The 16,867-nt window shown below is 47.9% G+C and overlaps 1 protein-coding gene across 1 annotated transcript in view; it reads left to right on the top strand.

Annotated features, from left to right (window-relative positions):
• chata (choline O-acetyltransferase a) overlaps positions 1-16,867 on the top strand; it is a 59,913-nt gene that overhangs the window by 17,229 nt on the left and 25,817 nt on the right. Inside the window, exons 8-10 of the mRNA XM_072491570.1 lie at positions 12,001-12,170; positions 13,817-13,917; positions 16,218-16,346. Of these exons, the coding sequence (XP_072347671.1) occupies positions 12,001-12,170; positions 13,817-13,917; positions 16,218-16,346 (400 nt within the window). The remainder of the gene's footprint in view (positions 1-12,000; positions 12,171-13,816; positions 13,918-16,217; positions 16,347-16,867) is intronic.

Here is a 16,867-nt window from a genome sequence, read left to right as displayed (position 1 = left end):
GCTGCCAGGGGGAATGGTGAATCCCAACGACTGGAGATTGCCGGCCATTGTAAATGCAATGGTCAATTTTACTGCTTTTCCTATTTTTAACAAAGCTCTTTTTAAAAATTATTTCCCTTGACACAGGAAACAAGTGTTTCTGACCTATTGATTTTGAAAGTCAATATTGGTTTCATTCAAAAATATATGCCTGACAATGTTTCCATACATCGGGAAAGCAATTTTCATATCTCAATGTTGCTCGTGGGACATTAAACTGCACCATTTTTTGGCCAGTTCATTTTCTTCCCTGATAATCACTGAGTACTTCATGCACCCAGTAATATTCTAGAAGTAGCACAATCTTCAAGAAACATCAACCAAAATCAAGTTTGAATAGTTTATTTAATAAATGTGAAAATGTTTTAGTGAAAGCGCATATGGCATTCAATTCATTTTTACTCCACGATACTTAATGAAAAGGCAACATGCTATTCATGGTTATGACCATCGCAACCTTTTATGAGATGTATTAGGTCAGGTCTCAGTCTGTTAGATGTGCTGTTTCACATTTCATATCTTGTCAATGGATCAGAAGTTTATGGGAGAGGGGAAATATGACTTGCTATTTCGAGCTAGAAATTTGTTTATGCAGATATTCAAATATTTATCTGCATAATCTTTCACACAGGCCGCAATGACCCAATATCTATATATTCAATAGATCTGTATGCTTTTGAAGCTGAACACAGAGCCAAAAGAATCTTGCATTATTGTCAACAGAGGGCAATGCACAGGGCTAAATCGCTGGCTTTGAAAGCAGACCAAGGCAGGCCAGCAGCACGGTTCAATTCCCGTACCAGCCTCCCCGAACAGGCGCCGGAATGTGGCGACTAGGGGCTTTTCACAGTAACTTCATTTGAAGCCTACTTGTGACGATAAGCGATTTTCATTTCATTTCATTTCAATGACGGATGTATCTGTGGGTACAGTGAGATGCACTCTACTTTCTGTAGTAGGTCAAATGTGACAACATTGCTTTGGAGTCAATTCTCACCCTGACTTATGGTTAGAGCAGTGCAACTTGGGGAGAGCATATCAAGCATATTGTCTGTATCATTTCATGGAAAATGACTCCAGTGCATTATCAAGCCCAATTTTAAAAATGCGTAGAAGATAAATTATACCTTTTGTGGCATTTTAGAAAGTGAAGCAAAGTTTTTTTATTAATGTTTATTAATGAAGCATTGCGCAGGTCAAAGAGACACAGCCTGAGTGAGTAAGACACATCCAGAGTGGGAATTTGAAACTTGGTAATTTGGTGCAGTGAGGTAATTCGTTGCAGAGTGGGAGAAGGTGCTTCTTCCCTACTGTTTTGTTCTCTCGCTTTCTTCTGGACTGTAACTTTTAATCTGCAGGGAGAGAACCAGAGAGCATATGAGACCCTCAGAAGGTAAGTAAGTGAGTTTTACTCATTTTTACTTTTACAGGTGTGACCTATATAAGAAGGACGGGTTGCATCTAAACTGGAGAGGCCTAAGTATCCTGGCCGCGAGGTTTGCTAGTGTCACATGGGAGGGTTTAAACTAGTATGGCAGGGGGGTGGGCACGGGAGCAATAGGTCAGAAGGTGAGAGCATTGAGGGAGAACTAGGGAATAGGGACGGTATGGCTCTGAGGCAGAGCAGACAGGGTGAAGTTGCTGAACACAGCGGGTCTGGTGGCCTGAAGTGCATATGTTTTAATGCAAGACGTATTACGGGTAAGGCAGATGAACGTAGAGCTTGGATTAGTACTTGGAACTATGATGTTGTTGCTATTACAGAGATCTGGTTGAGGGAAGGGCAGGATTGGCAGCTAAACGTTCCAGGATTTAGATGTTTCAGGCGGGATAGAGGGGGATGTAAAAGTGGTGGCAGAGTTGCGCTACTGGTTCGGGAGGATAACACAGCTGTACTACGGGAGGACACCTCAGAGGGCAGTGAGGCTATATGGGTAGAGATCAGGAATAAGAAGGGTGCAGTCACAATGTTGGGGGTTCACTACAGGCCTCCCAACAGCCAGCGGGAGATAGAGGAGCAGATAGGTAGACAGATTTTGGAAAAGAGTAAAAACAACAGGGTTGTGGTGATGGGAGACTTCAACTTCCCCAATATTGACTGGGACTCACTTAGTGCCAGGGGCTTAGACGGGGCAGAGTTTGTAAGGAGCATCCAGGAGGGCTTCTTAAAACAATATGTAGACAGTCCAACTAGGGAAGGGGTGGTACTGGACCTGGTATTGGGGAATGAGCCCGGCCAGGTGGTAGAAGTTTCAGTAGGGGAACATTTCGGGAACAGTGACCACAATTCAGTAAGTTTTTAAGTGCTGGTGGACAAGGATAAGTGTGGTCCTAGGGTGAATGTGCTAAATTGGGGGAAGGCTAATTACAACAATATTAGGCGGGAACTGAAGAACCTAGATTGGGGGCGGATGTTTGAGGGTAAATCAACATCTGACATGTGGGAGGTTTTCAAGTGTCAGTTGAAAGGAATTCAGGACCGGCATGTTCCTGTGAGGAAGAAGGATAAATACGGCAATTTTCGGGAACCTTGGACAACGAGAGATATTGTAGGCCTCGTCAAAAAGAAAAAGGAGGCATTTGTCAGGGCTAAAAGGCTGGGAACAGACAAAGCCTGTGTGGAATATAAGGAAAGTAGGAAGGAACTTAAACAAGGAGTCAGGAGAGCTAGAAGGGGTCACGAAAAGTCATTGGCAAATAGGGTTAAGGAAAATCCCAAGGCTTTTTACACGTACATAAAAAGCAAGAGGGTAGCCAGGGAAAGGGTTGGCCCACTGAAGGATAGGCAAGGGAATCTATGTGTGGAGCCAGAGGAAATGGGCGAGGTACTAAATGAATACTTTGCATCAGTATTCACCAAAGAGAAGGAATTGGTAGATGTTGAGTCTGGAGAAGGGTGTGTAGATAGCCTGGGTCACATTGAGATCCAAAAAGACGAGGTGTTGGGCGTCTTGAAAAATATTAAGGTAGATAAGTCCCCAGGGCCTGATGGGATCTACCCCAGAATACTGAAGGAGGCTAGAGAGGAAATTGCTGAGGCCTTGACAGAACTCTTTGAATCCTCACTGTCTTCAGGTGATGTCCCGGAGGACTGGAGAATAGCCAATGTTGTTCCTCTGTTTAAGAAGGGTAGCAAGGATAATCCAGGGAACTACAGGCCGGTGAGCCTTACATCAGTGGTAGGGAAATTACTGGAGAGAATTCTTCGAGACAGGATCTACTCCCATTTGGAAGCAAATGGACGTATTAGTGAGAGGCAGCATGGTTTTGTGAAGGGGAGGGCGTGTCTCACTAACTTGATAGAGTTTTTCGAGGAGGTCACAAAGATGATTGATGCTCAGGACTTCCGGTTGCAGCAGGGATGAGCTAGCTGCACGTTTCGGCGGCTCCAGCTCCGACGGAACTTCGGGCTCTTTTAAGAGCCCCAACGGGGACTTGGACGGCCGTAAAACCCGGTGCGAGGCGCGAGGGAAGGGAGCCCCCCCCGAAAGACGGAGGGAAAAACCGGCGCCGGCAGCTGCAGCCCGAAGAATCTGCAGCCAGAAGATCAGAGAGAGAGAGAGAGGGAGTGAAACAAAATGGCGGCGGAGAAACCACAGGTGACATGGGGGCCTGAGCAGGACGAGGTGGTGAGACGGTGCATGGATCTGCTGAAGAAGGAGGTAATGACCCCGTTGTTACAGGCAATTGAGGGGCTTAAGGAGACTTTAAAGACCCAGGAGACGGAACTTCGCGTGGTGGAGCAGAAGGTGTCAGGTATTGAGGACGAGGTCCTGGGCCTGGCGGTCAAGACTCAGGCGCACGAGGCACTTCATAAAAAGTGTGCTGACAGGATTGAGGCCCTTGAAAATGGAGCGCGAAGGAAGAACCTTAGGGTACTAGGTCTCCCGGAGGGTGTGGAAGGAGTGGACTGTGGAGCGTACGCAAGTAAGATGCTGAGCTCACTGATGGGTGCTGAGGCCCCTGCGGGCCCCATGGAGGTGGAGTGGGCAAATCGGATCCCGGCGAGAAGACCAAAAGCGGGAGAACCACCGAGGGCGATAATCGTGCGATTCTACAGCCTTAAGGACAGAGAAGAGGTCCTGAGATGGGCCCAAAAGGTGCGGAGTAGCAGATGGGAGAATGCGGTGGTAAGGATCTACCAGGATTGGAGTGCGGAGGTGGCGAGAAGGAGGGCGAGCTTCAACCGAGCCAAAGAGGTTTTGCACAAAAGGAAGGTGAAGTTTGGGATGCTGCAGCCGGCAAGACTATGGGTCACGCATCAGGAGAGACATTATTATTTCGAGACGGCGGAGGAAGCATGGTCCTTCATCAATGAAGAGAAACTGGACCGGAACTGAGGGACTGATGCTGCAGGGAACTGTTATTGTTGGTATTATTGTTTTTGTTAATGGGATGGTGAAAGTTAAGCGAGAAGTAAACAGGGAAGGGGGGGGACACTGGGGAAATGTGGGCGCCGGTGCGGGGGGAGAGGCGGGACATAGTCAGAGAATGGGGAAGGAGAGGGGGAGGGGACAGGGAGCTGCGCCATAAGAGGCGGGACAGGTAAAGGGATGTTCCCGCGCCAGAAAGAATAAGGCGGGAAAACAGGCGCAAGGTGGATGGGAGTTCCCTCACACCGGGGGGGCCGAGGAGCGAGCAGGAGTAGCCGGGGTCAGTTGAAGTCAGCTGACTTACGGAAGTGACATGGGGGGAGCAATCAAGCTAGATAGGGATCTAGCGCGGGGGGGGGGGGGGGGGGGGCACTGGGTTGCTGCTGCGGAAATCCAAAAGGAAATGGCTAAAGAGAAGGTGGTCGGGGGCGGAATGCGACGCTGGGGGAGCGAGCGGGAGCGCGGAGGCGGGATATGGGACTGGCCTAGAGAAGGTAATGGCTAGTCGACACGGGAGGGGGGCAGGTAGCCCCCCAGTGAGGCTGATCACTTGGAACGTGAGAGGCCTGAATGGGCCGATAAAAAGGGCCCGAGCGCTCGCGCATTTGAAAGGACTAAGGGCAGACGTGGTTATGCTCCAAGAGACGCACCTAAAGGTGGCGGACCAAGTTAGGCTAAGGAAAGGATGGGTGGGACAGGTGTTCCACTCAGGACTGGACGCAAAGAACAGAGGGGTGGCCATTTTGGTGGGGAAACGGGTAGCATTTGAAGCAAAGAACATCGTAGCAGATAGTGGAGGTAGATATGTAATGGTGAGTGGTAGGCTGGAGGGAATGGAGGTCGTGTTGGTGAATGTGTATGCCCCAAATTGGGACAATGCGGGGTTCATGAGACGGATGCTGGGGTGTATTCCGGACCTGGAGGCAGGAAATTTGATTTTAGAAGGGGACTTCAATACGGTGCTTGACCCGGGGCTAGATAGATCCAGCTCAAGGACTGGAAGAAGGCCGGCAGCGGCCAAGGTACTTAAGGGGTTTATGGACCAAATGGGGGGAGTGGATCCATGGCGATTTCTTAGACCCAGGGCTAGGGAGTATTCCTTCTTCTCCCACGTCCATAAAGTGTACTCCCGGGTAGATTCTTTTGTTCTAGGAAGGTCGTTGATCTCTAGGGTGGAAGAAGCTGAATACTCAGCCATAGCGGTTTCGGATCATGCCCCACATTGGGTGGACCTGGAAGTAGGAGAGGACAGGGAGCAGAGAACACTCTGGCGATTAGATGTGGGACTGATGGCGGATGAGGGAGTGTGTGCAAGAGTGAGGGGGTGTATCGAGAGATACCTGGAGGTCAATGACGACGGCGAGGTCCCTGTGGGAGTGGTCTGGGAAGCACTAAAAGCGGTGGTCAGAGGAGAGCTGATTTCTATTGGGCCCCACAAAAGGAAAACAGAGGCCAAGGAAAGGGATAGATTACTGGGGGAGATTTTAAGGGTGGACATGGAATTTGCAGAGACCCCTGAGGAGGAGCTGTACAGGGAGAGGAGACGACTCCAGACCGAGTTTGACCTTCTGACCACCAGAAAGGCGGAAGTACTGTGGAGGAAGGCACAGGGGAGGAGGTATGAATATGGGGAAAAGGCTAGTCGCCTGTTGACGCACCAACTGCGAAAGAGGGCAGCAGCGAGGGAGATAGGAGGAATTAGGGATGAAAGGGGAGACACCATGCGAAGGGCAGGAAAGATAAATGAGGTGTTTAAGACCTTTTATGAAGAACTGTATAGGTCTCAGCCCCCAGAGGGAGAGGAGGGGATGCGGCAGTTTCTGGACCAGTTGAGATTCCCGAAAGTGGAGGAGCAGGCGGTGGCAGGCCTGGGGGCGCCGATTGAGGTGGACAAGGTTATTAAGGGACTGGGAAGCATGCAAGCAGGGAAGGCCCCGGGGCCAGACGGGTTCCCGGTGGAATTCTACAGAAAATATGTGGACTTGTTGGCCCCGTTGTTGGCGAGGACGTTCAATGAGGCCAGGGAAGGGGGGACTCTACCCCCGACAATGTCGGAGGCGACGATATCGCTAATTTTGAAGAGGGACAAAGATCCGATGCAGTGTGGGTCCTATAGACCTATTTCACTATTGAACGTGGACGCCAAACTGCTAGCAAAGGTGCTGGCATCGAGGATAGAGGACTGTGTCCCAGGGGTGGTGCACGAAGATCAGACAGGGTTCGTAAAAGGGAGACAATTGAATGTTAACGTGCGATGGCTATTAGGGGTGATAATGATGCCCTCAGTGGAGGGGGAGGCAGAGATAGTGGCGGCAATGGACGCAGAGAAGGCATTTGATAGGGTGGATTGGGAGTAATTATGGGAAGTGTTAAGGAGGTTTGGGTTTGGGAACGGATTTATTCGCTGGGTTAGACTACTTTATGGGGCACCAACGGCAAGCGTAGTTACAGGTCGACATAGATCGGAGTATTTCCGATTATATAGGGGAACAAGACAGGGATGCCCGCTGTCTCCATTGTTGTTTGCGCTGGCAATTGAACCTCTGGCCATGGCGCTGAGAGACTCCAGGAAATGGAGAGGGGTGACTAGAGGGGGAGAAGAACACCGAGTCTCGTTATACGCGGATGACCTATTGCTATACGTGTCGGACCCAGCGGGGGGGATGATAGAGGTTATGCGAATCTTGAGGAGGTTCGGGGAATTTTCGGGGTATAGGTTAAACATGGGGAAGAGTGAATTATATGTAATACATCCAGGGGACCAGAGTAGAGAGATAGAAGGCTTACCGCTAAGGAAAGTGGAAAGAAACTTCCGATACTTGGGGATTCAGATCGCTAGGAGCTGGGGAACCTTGCACAGACTTAATCTGACACGGCTGGTAGAACAAATGGAGGAGGACTTTAGGAGGTGGGACATGCAGCCTTTATCGCTGGCGGGCAGGGTGCAGGCAATTAAGATGATGGTCCTCCCGAGGTTCTTATTTGTATTTCAATGTCTCCCTATTTTAATCACCAGGACCTTTTTTAATAAAATAGATAGGAGCATTACGAGCTTTGTGTGGGCAGGGAAAGTTCCGAAAGTAAGGAGGGGGTTCCTGCAGCGAAGTAGGGATAGAGGAGGACTGGCACTACCGAACTTGGGAGATTATTATTGGGCCGCCAATGTGGCAATGATATGTAGATGGATGATGGAGGGTGAGGGAGCGGCGTGGAAAAGGCTGGAGAGAAGGTCCTGTAAAGGGACGAGTCTAGAGGCGCTGGTGACGGCGCCGCTACCGTTCTCACCGAAAACGTACACCACGAACCCGGTGGTGGCGGCAACACTGAACATATGGGGACAGTGGAGGCGACAGAGAGGGGTGCGGGGAGCCCTGGTGGGGTCCCCTATCAGGAACAACCATAGGTTCGCCCCAGGAAGAATGGATGGAGGATTTCAGAGCTGGTACCAGTTGGGAATTAGGAAGGTGGGAGATTTATTCATAGATGGGACTTTTGCGAGCTTGGGAGCACTGGAGGAAAAGTATAAGTTACCCCGGGGGAATTTCTTGAGATATATGCAGGTGAGGGCGTTTACTAGACAACAGGTGAGGGAATTTCCGCGGCTCCCGACACAGGGGATACAGGACAGGGTGCTTTCAGGGGTGTGGGTCGGAGAGGGTAAGGTGTCAGAGATTTATAGAGAGATGAGGGAAGAGGGGGAGGAGTCGGTGGGCGAACTAAAAAGAAAGTGGGAAGAAGAATTAGGGGAGGAGATAGAGGAGGGTATGTGGGCTGATGCCCTAAGCAGGGTAAATTCCTCTTCCTCATGCGCCAGGCTTAGCCTGATTCAATTTAAGGTGCTACATAGAGCACACATAACGGGGGCAAGATTGAGCAGGTTCTTTGGAGTGGAGGACAAATGTGGGAGGTGTGGCGGGAGCCCGGCAAACCACGCACATATGTTTTGGGCGTGCCCGGCACTGGAAGGGTATTGGAAGGGAGTGACGGGAGTGATTTTGCAGGTGGTGAAGGCCCGGGTCAAACCAGGCTGGGGGTTAGCTCTATTTGGAGTTGCGGAAGAGCCGGGAGTGCAGGAGGCGAAAGAGGCCGATGTCGTGGCCTTTGCGTCCCTCGTAGCCCGGCGCAGGATCCTACTCATGTGGAAGGAGGCGAAACCCCCCGGACTGGAGGCCTGGGTAAACGATATGGCGGGGTTTATTAAACTGGAGCAGATAAAGTTTGCCCTGAGAGGATCGGCTCAAGGGTTCACCAGGCGGTGGCAGCCATTTCTCGACTACCTAGGGGAACGTTAGAGGGAAGACGGATGACCAGCAGCAGCAACCCAGGGGGGAGGGGGGGGGAGGCAGTTGAGTATAGGGCAATAGAGTACGAGGTTTTGTTACTTGTATATTATTACTACTATTATTACTATTGTTAAAAAGTTAAACAATTTCTGTTTTGTTACTGTTATCGTTTCGCTTGTTTTGTAAGCGGGAAAAATGTTGCTCAGGGAAAAAAATTTCAATAAAATATATTTAAAAAAAAAAGATCATTGATGCAGGTAGGGCAGTGGATGTTGTCTATATGGACTTCAGTAAGGCCTTTGACAAGGTCCCTCATGGTAGACTAGTACAAAAGGTGAAGTCACATGGGATCAGGGGTGAGCTGGCAAGGTGGATACAGAACTGGCTAGGTCATAGAAGGCAGAGAGTAGCAATGGAAGGATGCTTTTCTAATTGGAGGGCTGTGACTAGTGGTGGGATCTTTGCTGTTTGTAGTATATATAAATGAGTTGGAGGAAAATGTAACTGGTCTGATTAGTAAGTTTGCAGACGACACAAAGGTTGGTGGAATTGTGGATAGCGATGAGGACTGTCAGAGGATACAGCAGGATTTAGATTGTTTGGCGACTTGGGCGGAGAGATGGCAGATGGAGTTTAATCCGGACAAATGTGAGGTAATGCATTTTGGAAGGTCTAATGCAGGTAGGGAATATACAGTGAATGGTAGAACCCTCAAGAGTATTGAAAGTCAGAGAGATCTAGGTGCACAGGTCCACAGGTCACTGAAAGGGGCAACACAGATGGAGAAGGTAGTGGAGAAGGTAGTCAAGAAGGCATACGGCATGCTTGCCTTCATTGGCCGGGGCATTGAGAATAAGAATTGGCAAGTCATGTTGCAGCTGTATAGAACCTTAGTTAGGCCACACTTGGAGTATAGTGTTCAATTCTGGTCGCCACACTACCAGAAGGATGTGGAGGCTTTAGAGAGGGCGCAGAAGAGGTTTACCAGAATGTTGCCTGGTATGGAGGGCATTAGCTATGAGGAGCGGTTGAATAAATTTGGTTTGTTCTCACTGGAACGACGGAGGTTGAGGGGTGACCTGATAGAGGTCTACAAAATTATGAGGGGCATAGACAGAGTGGATAGTCAGAGGCTTTTCCCCGTGGTAGAGGAGTCAATTACTAGGGGGCATAGGTTTAAGGTGCGAGGGGCAAGGTTTAGAGTAGATGTACGAGGCAAGTTTTTTACACAGAGGGTAGTGGGTGCCTGGAACTTGCTACCGGAGGAGGTGGTGGAAGCAGGGACGATAGTGACATTTAAGGGGCATCTTGACAAATACATGAATAGGATGGGAATAGAGGGATACGGACCCAGGAAGTGTAGAAGATTGTAGTTTAGTCGGGCAGCATGGTCGGCACGGGCTTGGAAGGCCGAAGGGCCTGTTCCTGTGCTGTACTTTTCTTTGTTCTTTGTTCTTTGTTCTTATATCAGGAGAGATAGAGGGGGATGTAAAAGGGGTGGGGTAGTAGCATTACTGGTTGAGTAGAATATTATAGCCGTACAACGGGAGGATACCTTGGAGGGCTCCCACGGTGAGGCAATCTGGGTAGAGCTCAGGAACAGGAAGGGGGCAATCACAAGGTTGGGTGTTTATTACAGGCCCCCCAACTGCCAGCGAGAGATAGAGGAGCAGATAGATACAGAGATTTTGGATAGGTGCAAAAGTAGCAGAGTTGTTGTGGTAGGGGATTTTAATTTCCCTTATATTGACTGGGACACATTTAGTGCTAGGGGCTTGGATGGGGAAGAGTTTGTAAGGTGGATCCAGGAAGGCTTCTTGATGCAATATGTGGATAGTCCAACTCGGGAAGGGGCAGTACTGGACCTGGTATTGGAAAATCAGCCTGGACAGGTGGTTGAGGTTTCAGTAGGGAAACATTTTGGGAGTATTGACCACAATTCTGTAAGTTTTAGGTACTTTTGGATAGGGATGAGGGTAACCCTCGCATCAAGATGCTAAATTGGGGAAAGGCATGTTGCGATAGCATTAGACAGAAATTGAAGAATTTGGATAGGGTGCGGCTGTTGGAGGGTAAATCAACATCGGACATGTGGGAGTCTTTCAAGCAACAGTTGATTAATATTCAGGAAAGTCATATTCCTGAGAGAACGAAGATTAAGTATGGGAAGTTTAGGTAGCCTTGGATGACAAGGGATATTGGTTTAGCTCAGTAGGCTAGACAGCTGGTTTGCGATGCAGAACACAGCCAGCAGTGTGGGTTCAATTCCCGTACCAGCTGAGAATTCTGAATTCTCCCTCAGTGTGCCCGAACAGGCGCCGGAATGTGGTGACTCGGGGCTTTTCACAGTAACTTCATTGCAGTGTTAATCTACTAAAGATTATTTATTATTATTATAAAAATAAAAAGGAGGCTTTTGTGCCTGAGGAAGGAGCAGTGCTCCGAAAGCTAGTGCTTTGAAACAAACCTGTTAGACTTTAACCTGGTGTTATAAGACTTCTTACTGGGCCCACCCCAGTCCAACGCCGGCATCTCCACATCATGGCTACAATTATTTAGTCTGTATTTTGTCTGACATTTGGCATGGCAATATGAATTTTGCTGAAAGTATCAGTTAAATAATCTCTACTTGGTGCCCAACGGTCAGGCTATGCTACATTTAAAAAAAATCTTTTTATTCGCCACATTTTAATCATACAAACAACATAAGAAAAACAGACAAAGAAACAACAGCAAAAACGACCCACCAACATGCAGCCTGAAATATCGTCTGCCAAGTTCAAAAAAGAAAGTTTAAAAAACAGGAAAAAAAAACAACCCTCAAATTGCACCTTCTCCAGGACCAGAATTTCCAGCAGATTCCCTCCCCCACCCCCGGCCACGCCACGCCAAGGCACAGGGCGGAAAAGCTGACCTCCAGCTCAGTAGGACCTGCCCACACGCAATCAGCGAGGTGAAGGCTAAAACGTCTGCCCCCGTACCAACCGGGCCTGTCCAACACCCTGGGAATGGCCTCTAGGGGGCCCGGCTACAATTACTCATGCAACACCCCCGAGATGATATTAAAACCCTCCCTCCAATACCTTTCCAGCTTCGGGCAGGACCAAAACATATGTACATGGTTTGCTGCGCTCCCCCCCCCACCCCCCACCAGCCGCGCGCAGCCATCCTCCACCCCGTCAAAGAGATGGCTCATCCTCGATTTTGTGAGCTGCGCCCTATACCAAACTGTACTACGTTAATTAGAATGGCTATCTAGGACACTGTTGACTTGGTTAATGATATTTTGGACTTCCTCTTTGCAGACTCTACTAACCGAGACTCTCTGGATGCAATCGAACGCTGCATATTTCTGCTGTGTCTAGATGCCCCAAGTGATGTTGAGCAGACAGATGTGAACCTGGCACTGCAGATGTTGCATGGAGGTAGCTGCCACATAAATAGAGCTAATCGTTGGTATGACAAAACCATGCAGGTAATGGATGTAGGGCTCATATGTGTAACATTAAAATAATTTATCGAGTAAGTTTCATTGTTGGACTGTTTCTTCCCTATAAACAAAGACCATGGTTGGAATTCTCCTGATGTTGGCAGTGCACCCTGCCAGGGGTTTGCCGGCGGCATGGGGTGGCTTCAATGGGAAATCCCATTGGCAAGGAGATACGGCTCTGCCGCCAGCAAATGGTGCACCCCTGAGAAACATGTGGCTGGGGAACCGGATAAACCAGCCCCATATTATTGGAAATCTTTCAAATTATTAGCCTAGAAACTTCTGTTGGTGATCATAGCGGATGAATGCCAACTGTGTTCCAATGACATTCCTTGCCTTTTTACTTTTTATCACACATTAACCAGTTTATTTTAAATGGGTTTTTGTACCACGATTACATCTAAAACTATGGAGATCAATAAGGCTTAATGGGAATGAACTACTCTTCGGCACAATTTACTGTCTACAATGCCAGACAGATGTGGTTCAGTGGTCAATCTGCTACAAAACTCTACCTGGATGAGGGATGTTGGGCGAGATCTCCATTACCCGATGCTGAAATCGTAATTGGCGATCAGACGGAGAATCGATTCCGACACCGGAATCGGGACCGATGCCGGTTTGCCGCCGGTTTGCGATTCTCCGCCCCCTCCAAACCGGCATCATCGTGACACGTGCCAAGCGCAGTCGCAATGCCGTTGCCGCCTCATCGGCCAGCCCACTAGCTATGCTCCGGCCCCGATGGGCCGTTTTCCCGACAGCGCGGGACACATGTAGTCCGAACCAGCATGTGCCGAGGGCCGCTACACTTAGCCAGGACCCGTGCTGTTGGCCGCGGGGCTGGGGGGACTGGTGGGGATTGGCTGAGGGGTGGCTAAGGGGTGGGCTGTGGGGTCGCAGTTGGTGGGTTAGGTTATGCGCACGGCCGGCGCCACGTTATACGGCGCGACCGGTGCAGGTCGTCAGCCGTGCGCATGCGCGGCCTGGGACCCGTCTATTCTCCGGCCAATCTCGCTGCAAGCCGTGGGTGTTTCACGCCGGTACCGGAATCAGTGAGGGGCTCGTGCCAATTCTTTTGGTGTGAACCTCCCACAGATTCTCCATTCGAGCAGATACTTAGCCGCAGGAACGGAGAATCCCGCCCAAAAGCCGGACCTCCATATTTCTACCAGAAACACAGGAGACACTGCACTTCATATTTTAGTATACACAGAACAAAAGTGAAAAGCTTAACAGACCGCTTCTTCTTTGTGTGGCTTGCTATTCCAGGTGGTTTTACTGACTGGAAACCTATTACTTAAACATAAATTGAAATACGGAATTAAATCGGCAATTGTTGAACGCGGATTGGTGGAGCATGCGTTAGGCACTAGGAATTTATTGTCACCCGATGCACCCATTCAAGCTTTATTCACGTTCTTGCCCCGTTGGCAGGCACAATTTCCCAACTGCATGTTGTTCTATCCACTAACGTAAGAAAGACCCCTGCATATTTTAATGAAGCAGGTATGTTGGTAAAATGACAGAATGAATAGTTATCAGAAGGGTGCATTAATGATTACATCTGGGTTGACCAGTCTTGCAAACAGTTTAGCTCAGAAAATACTGACAAACTTCCATTTTTCCTGCAGTTTATTGTTGGGAAAGATGGAGCCTGTGGACTCGTCTATGAACATTCACCTGCAGAAGGCATTGCAGTTATACAATGTGTTGAATACCTACTCTGTTACATGTATGTCATTGGTTTCTTCCTCTTTGTCTTAATTATTATCTTGCAAAATTCTATTTTGCAAAAGCTTTGTTCATCAGTAATTTTGCCAGAGGGGCAAATGAACCAGATGGACAGAGGAATTCTCAGACGGATTTAAGGAAGTCAAGACACATTTTTGCCTTTAACCCAGTTTAATCCGACTGCAGAAGGGGGCAATGCAATGTTACTCAATAATACTCCATCATGTCTCTTTTCAAACAAAGAGGTGCCTCACTACCGAGAAGATTCCTTTAGCACTCATGTCTTGTTAAGCTCACACTCCAGGGACCCGGGTTCGATTCCCGGCTTGGGGCACTACCTGTGCGGAATCTGCACGTTCTCCCCGTGCCTGCGTGTGTTTCCTCCGGGTGCTCCAGGTTCCTCCCACAAGTTCCTCCCAAAGACGTTCTTGTTAGGTGAATTGGACTTTCTAAATTCTCCCTCTGTGTACCCGAACAGGCGCCATACTGTGGCGACTAGGGGATTTTCACAGTAACTTCATTGCAGTGTTAATGTAAGCCCACTTGTGACACTAATAAAGATTATTATTATAGGATAGTTGGGCCCATACAGAGTAAAGCACTAAAGACAGCTTTTATCACCCAAATTTCACAATAAGACCACCAGCAAGTCAGACCATTGTCTAAAAATGATAATGCAATATTAACATATGAATACCTTACAGATGAAGTTAGTGTCTGTCATTTTCATTTAAATGGGCTAGCACTTTTGTTACAATAGTGAAAAAGTTAACGTCTAACCAATATGCAAAATATATTCACAACAATTGATACAATATATCATAAAAACCATGTTGTAAAAGCCACACCTCTATTCACCATCGCTTTTGCAAAGTTCTGAAGCAGTATTTGTCCAAATGCAGCAAGACCTTGACAACATTCAGGCTTGGGCTGATAAGTAGCCAATAATATTCATGCCACACAAGTGTTAGATAATGACCATCTCCAACAGGAGCGAATCTAACCATCACCTCTTGACATCCAGTGGCATTACCTTCACTGAATCTCCCTCTATCAACATGCTGGGGGTTACCATTCACCAGAAACTGAATTTGATCATATAACGACTTTCACTGCAAGGACAGATCAGAGGTTGGGAATTCTGCAGGGAGTAATTCACCTGCTTCCCCACCCCCCCCAAAAAGGCCTGCCCACTATTTACAAGGCACAAGCCAGGAGTGTGCTGGAATACTCTCCACTTGCCTGGATGAGTGCAACTCCAACAATCCTCAAGAAGCTTGACACCATCCAGGACAAAGCAGCTTGCTTGCCTGGCATCCATGTCCTTGATTTTCACTCTCTCTACCACTGCCATACAGTGACAGCAGTGTGTAGCATCTGCAAGATGCACTGTAGCAACTCCCCTCAACTTTTTCGATGGCGCCTTCCAAACCCATGACCTCTATTCCTCAAAGAATGAGGTCAATCAAAAGACACATGGGAATATCTCCACCTGCAAGTTCTTGTCCAAGCCTCACGCCATCCTGACTTGGAAATATACTGTCGTTCCTTCACTGTCGCTGGGTCAAAATCCTGGGATTCACCCCGTTTCCCCCCCCCCCCCAACAGCACAGTGGGTGTACCTGCACCAAATGAGCTGCAGTGGTCCATGAAGGCGACTCACAACCCCCTTCTCAAGGGCAATTAGGGATGGGCAATAAATGCTGGCCTAGCATACACACCCTATGAAAGAATAAATACATTTTTAAGAATCGCTCCTTTCTATTCAGGTTGCATAAAACACGAATGCGGGCAATATATTCACTAGAATTTACATTAATTCCAATTTCAATTCTGTTACATCATAGACCAAATGTTACATCACATTGTAAAACATCTTAGGGGATGGTTATTGTACTTCTACATGTTTACTATTGGTAAATGCTTACAGAGACGTGGAGCTTGCAGAGGAGAAGGGTTTTAAACATTTGTCCGATCTAGCGATCAGTGACATTGGAACTCTACACGTGAGGGAGGCACATTTGTCGAGAGCTCTGCTGTAGATGGATCTTGAGTTGGTCAAGATTTAAAATCGTTGAGCAACTGATTGTTCTGTGAGCTGCCTCAAAACATATAAAACTGAGTTCAATCTTTTCTTCGCACTGCCCTTTAACATTGCAATTGTTGGGAAAACCGTGTGGAGTCAGACTTCACTTAGCACTGTCAGAATTCCTAGGCCTGTCTACTTAAAGCTATTACTAATACTGTATTATAGACTGGAAATGCTGAGTGTTTTAGGCACATGTGATATATCTTTCACAGCAAAGAAACTTCACGGAAGTTAGTACGAGCTGATTCGGTCTGTGAGCTGTCTGCCCCTCGAAGACTGAGGTGGAAGTGTGACCCTGAAACCCAAAGATATTTAACTTCAGCAGCTGATAAACTCCAAAGGTATAGACAAAACGATAAGCGACACTTGACAATATGAAAAAGTATTAAAGTAATTACAGTGGGGGAATTTATAAGATGTTTCACTGCTGTTTTGGATACAGTAGCTGATGTTATTGGGCTAGTGATCCTAAGATCCATCCTAGAATAACGATTTGAAGTCATAAATCTAAATCCCATCATGGTACCTCGGGAATTTATATTCAATTAGTTAAATAAAAACGTGGAACGAAAAGCCAGTATCACTAATGTCCTTTGGGGAGAGAAATCTGCAATGCTTACATGGCCTTGTCTACCGGCAACTCCAGGTCCACAGTATTGTGGTTGTCTCTGAATAGCCCTCTGAAATGGTCTAGCAAGCTATTCATTAGGGTTCAAGAAGGCAGCTCGCCCTCACTCTCCCGCAGGCAGTTAGCGATGGCATTATCATTGAATTTGTCATAAATTGAGATATTTACTAACATAATCGCTCCTCTTCAAAAGCATTTCATTGTGCATCACACTTTGGGGCAATTGAACGTGAC

Source organism: Scyliorhinus torazame, chromosome 28, assembly GCF_047496885.1.
Source record: "Scyliorhinus torazame isolate Kashiwa2021f chromosome 28, sScyTor2.1, whole genome shotgun sequence".
NCBI lineage: Eukaryota > Metazoa > Chordata > Chondrichthyes > Carcharhiniformes > Scyliorhinidae > Scyliorhinus > Scyliorhinus torazame.
This window is presented reverse-complemented; position numbering and strand designations above follow the sequence as displayed.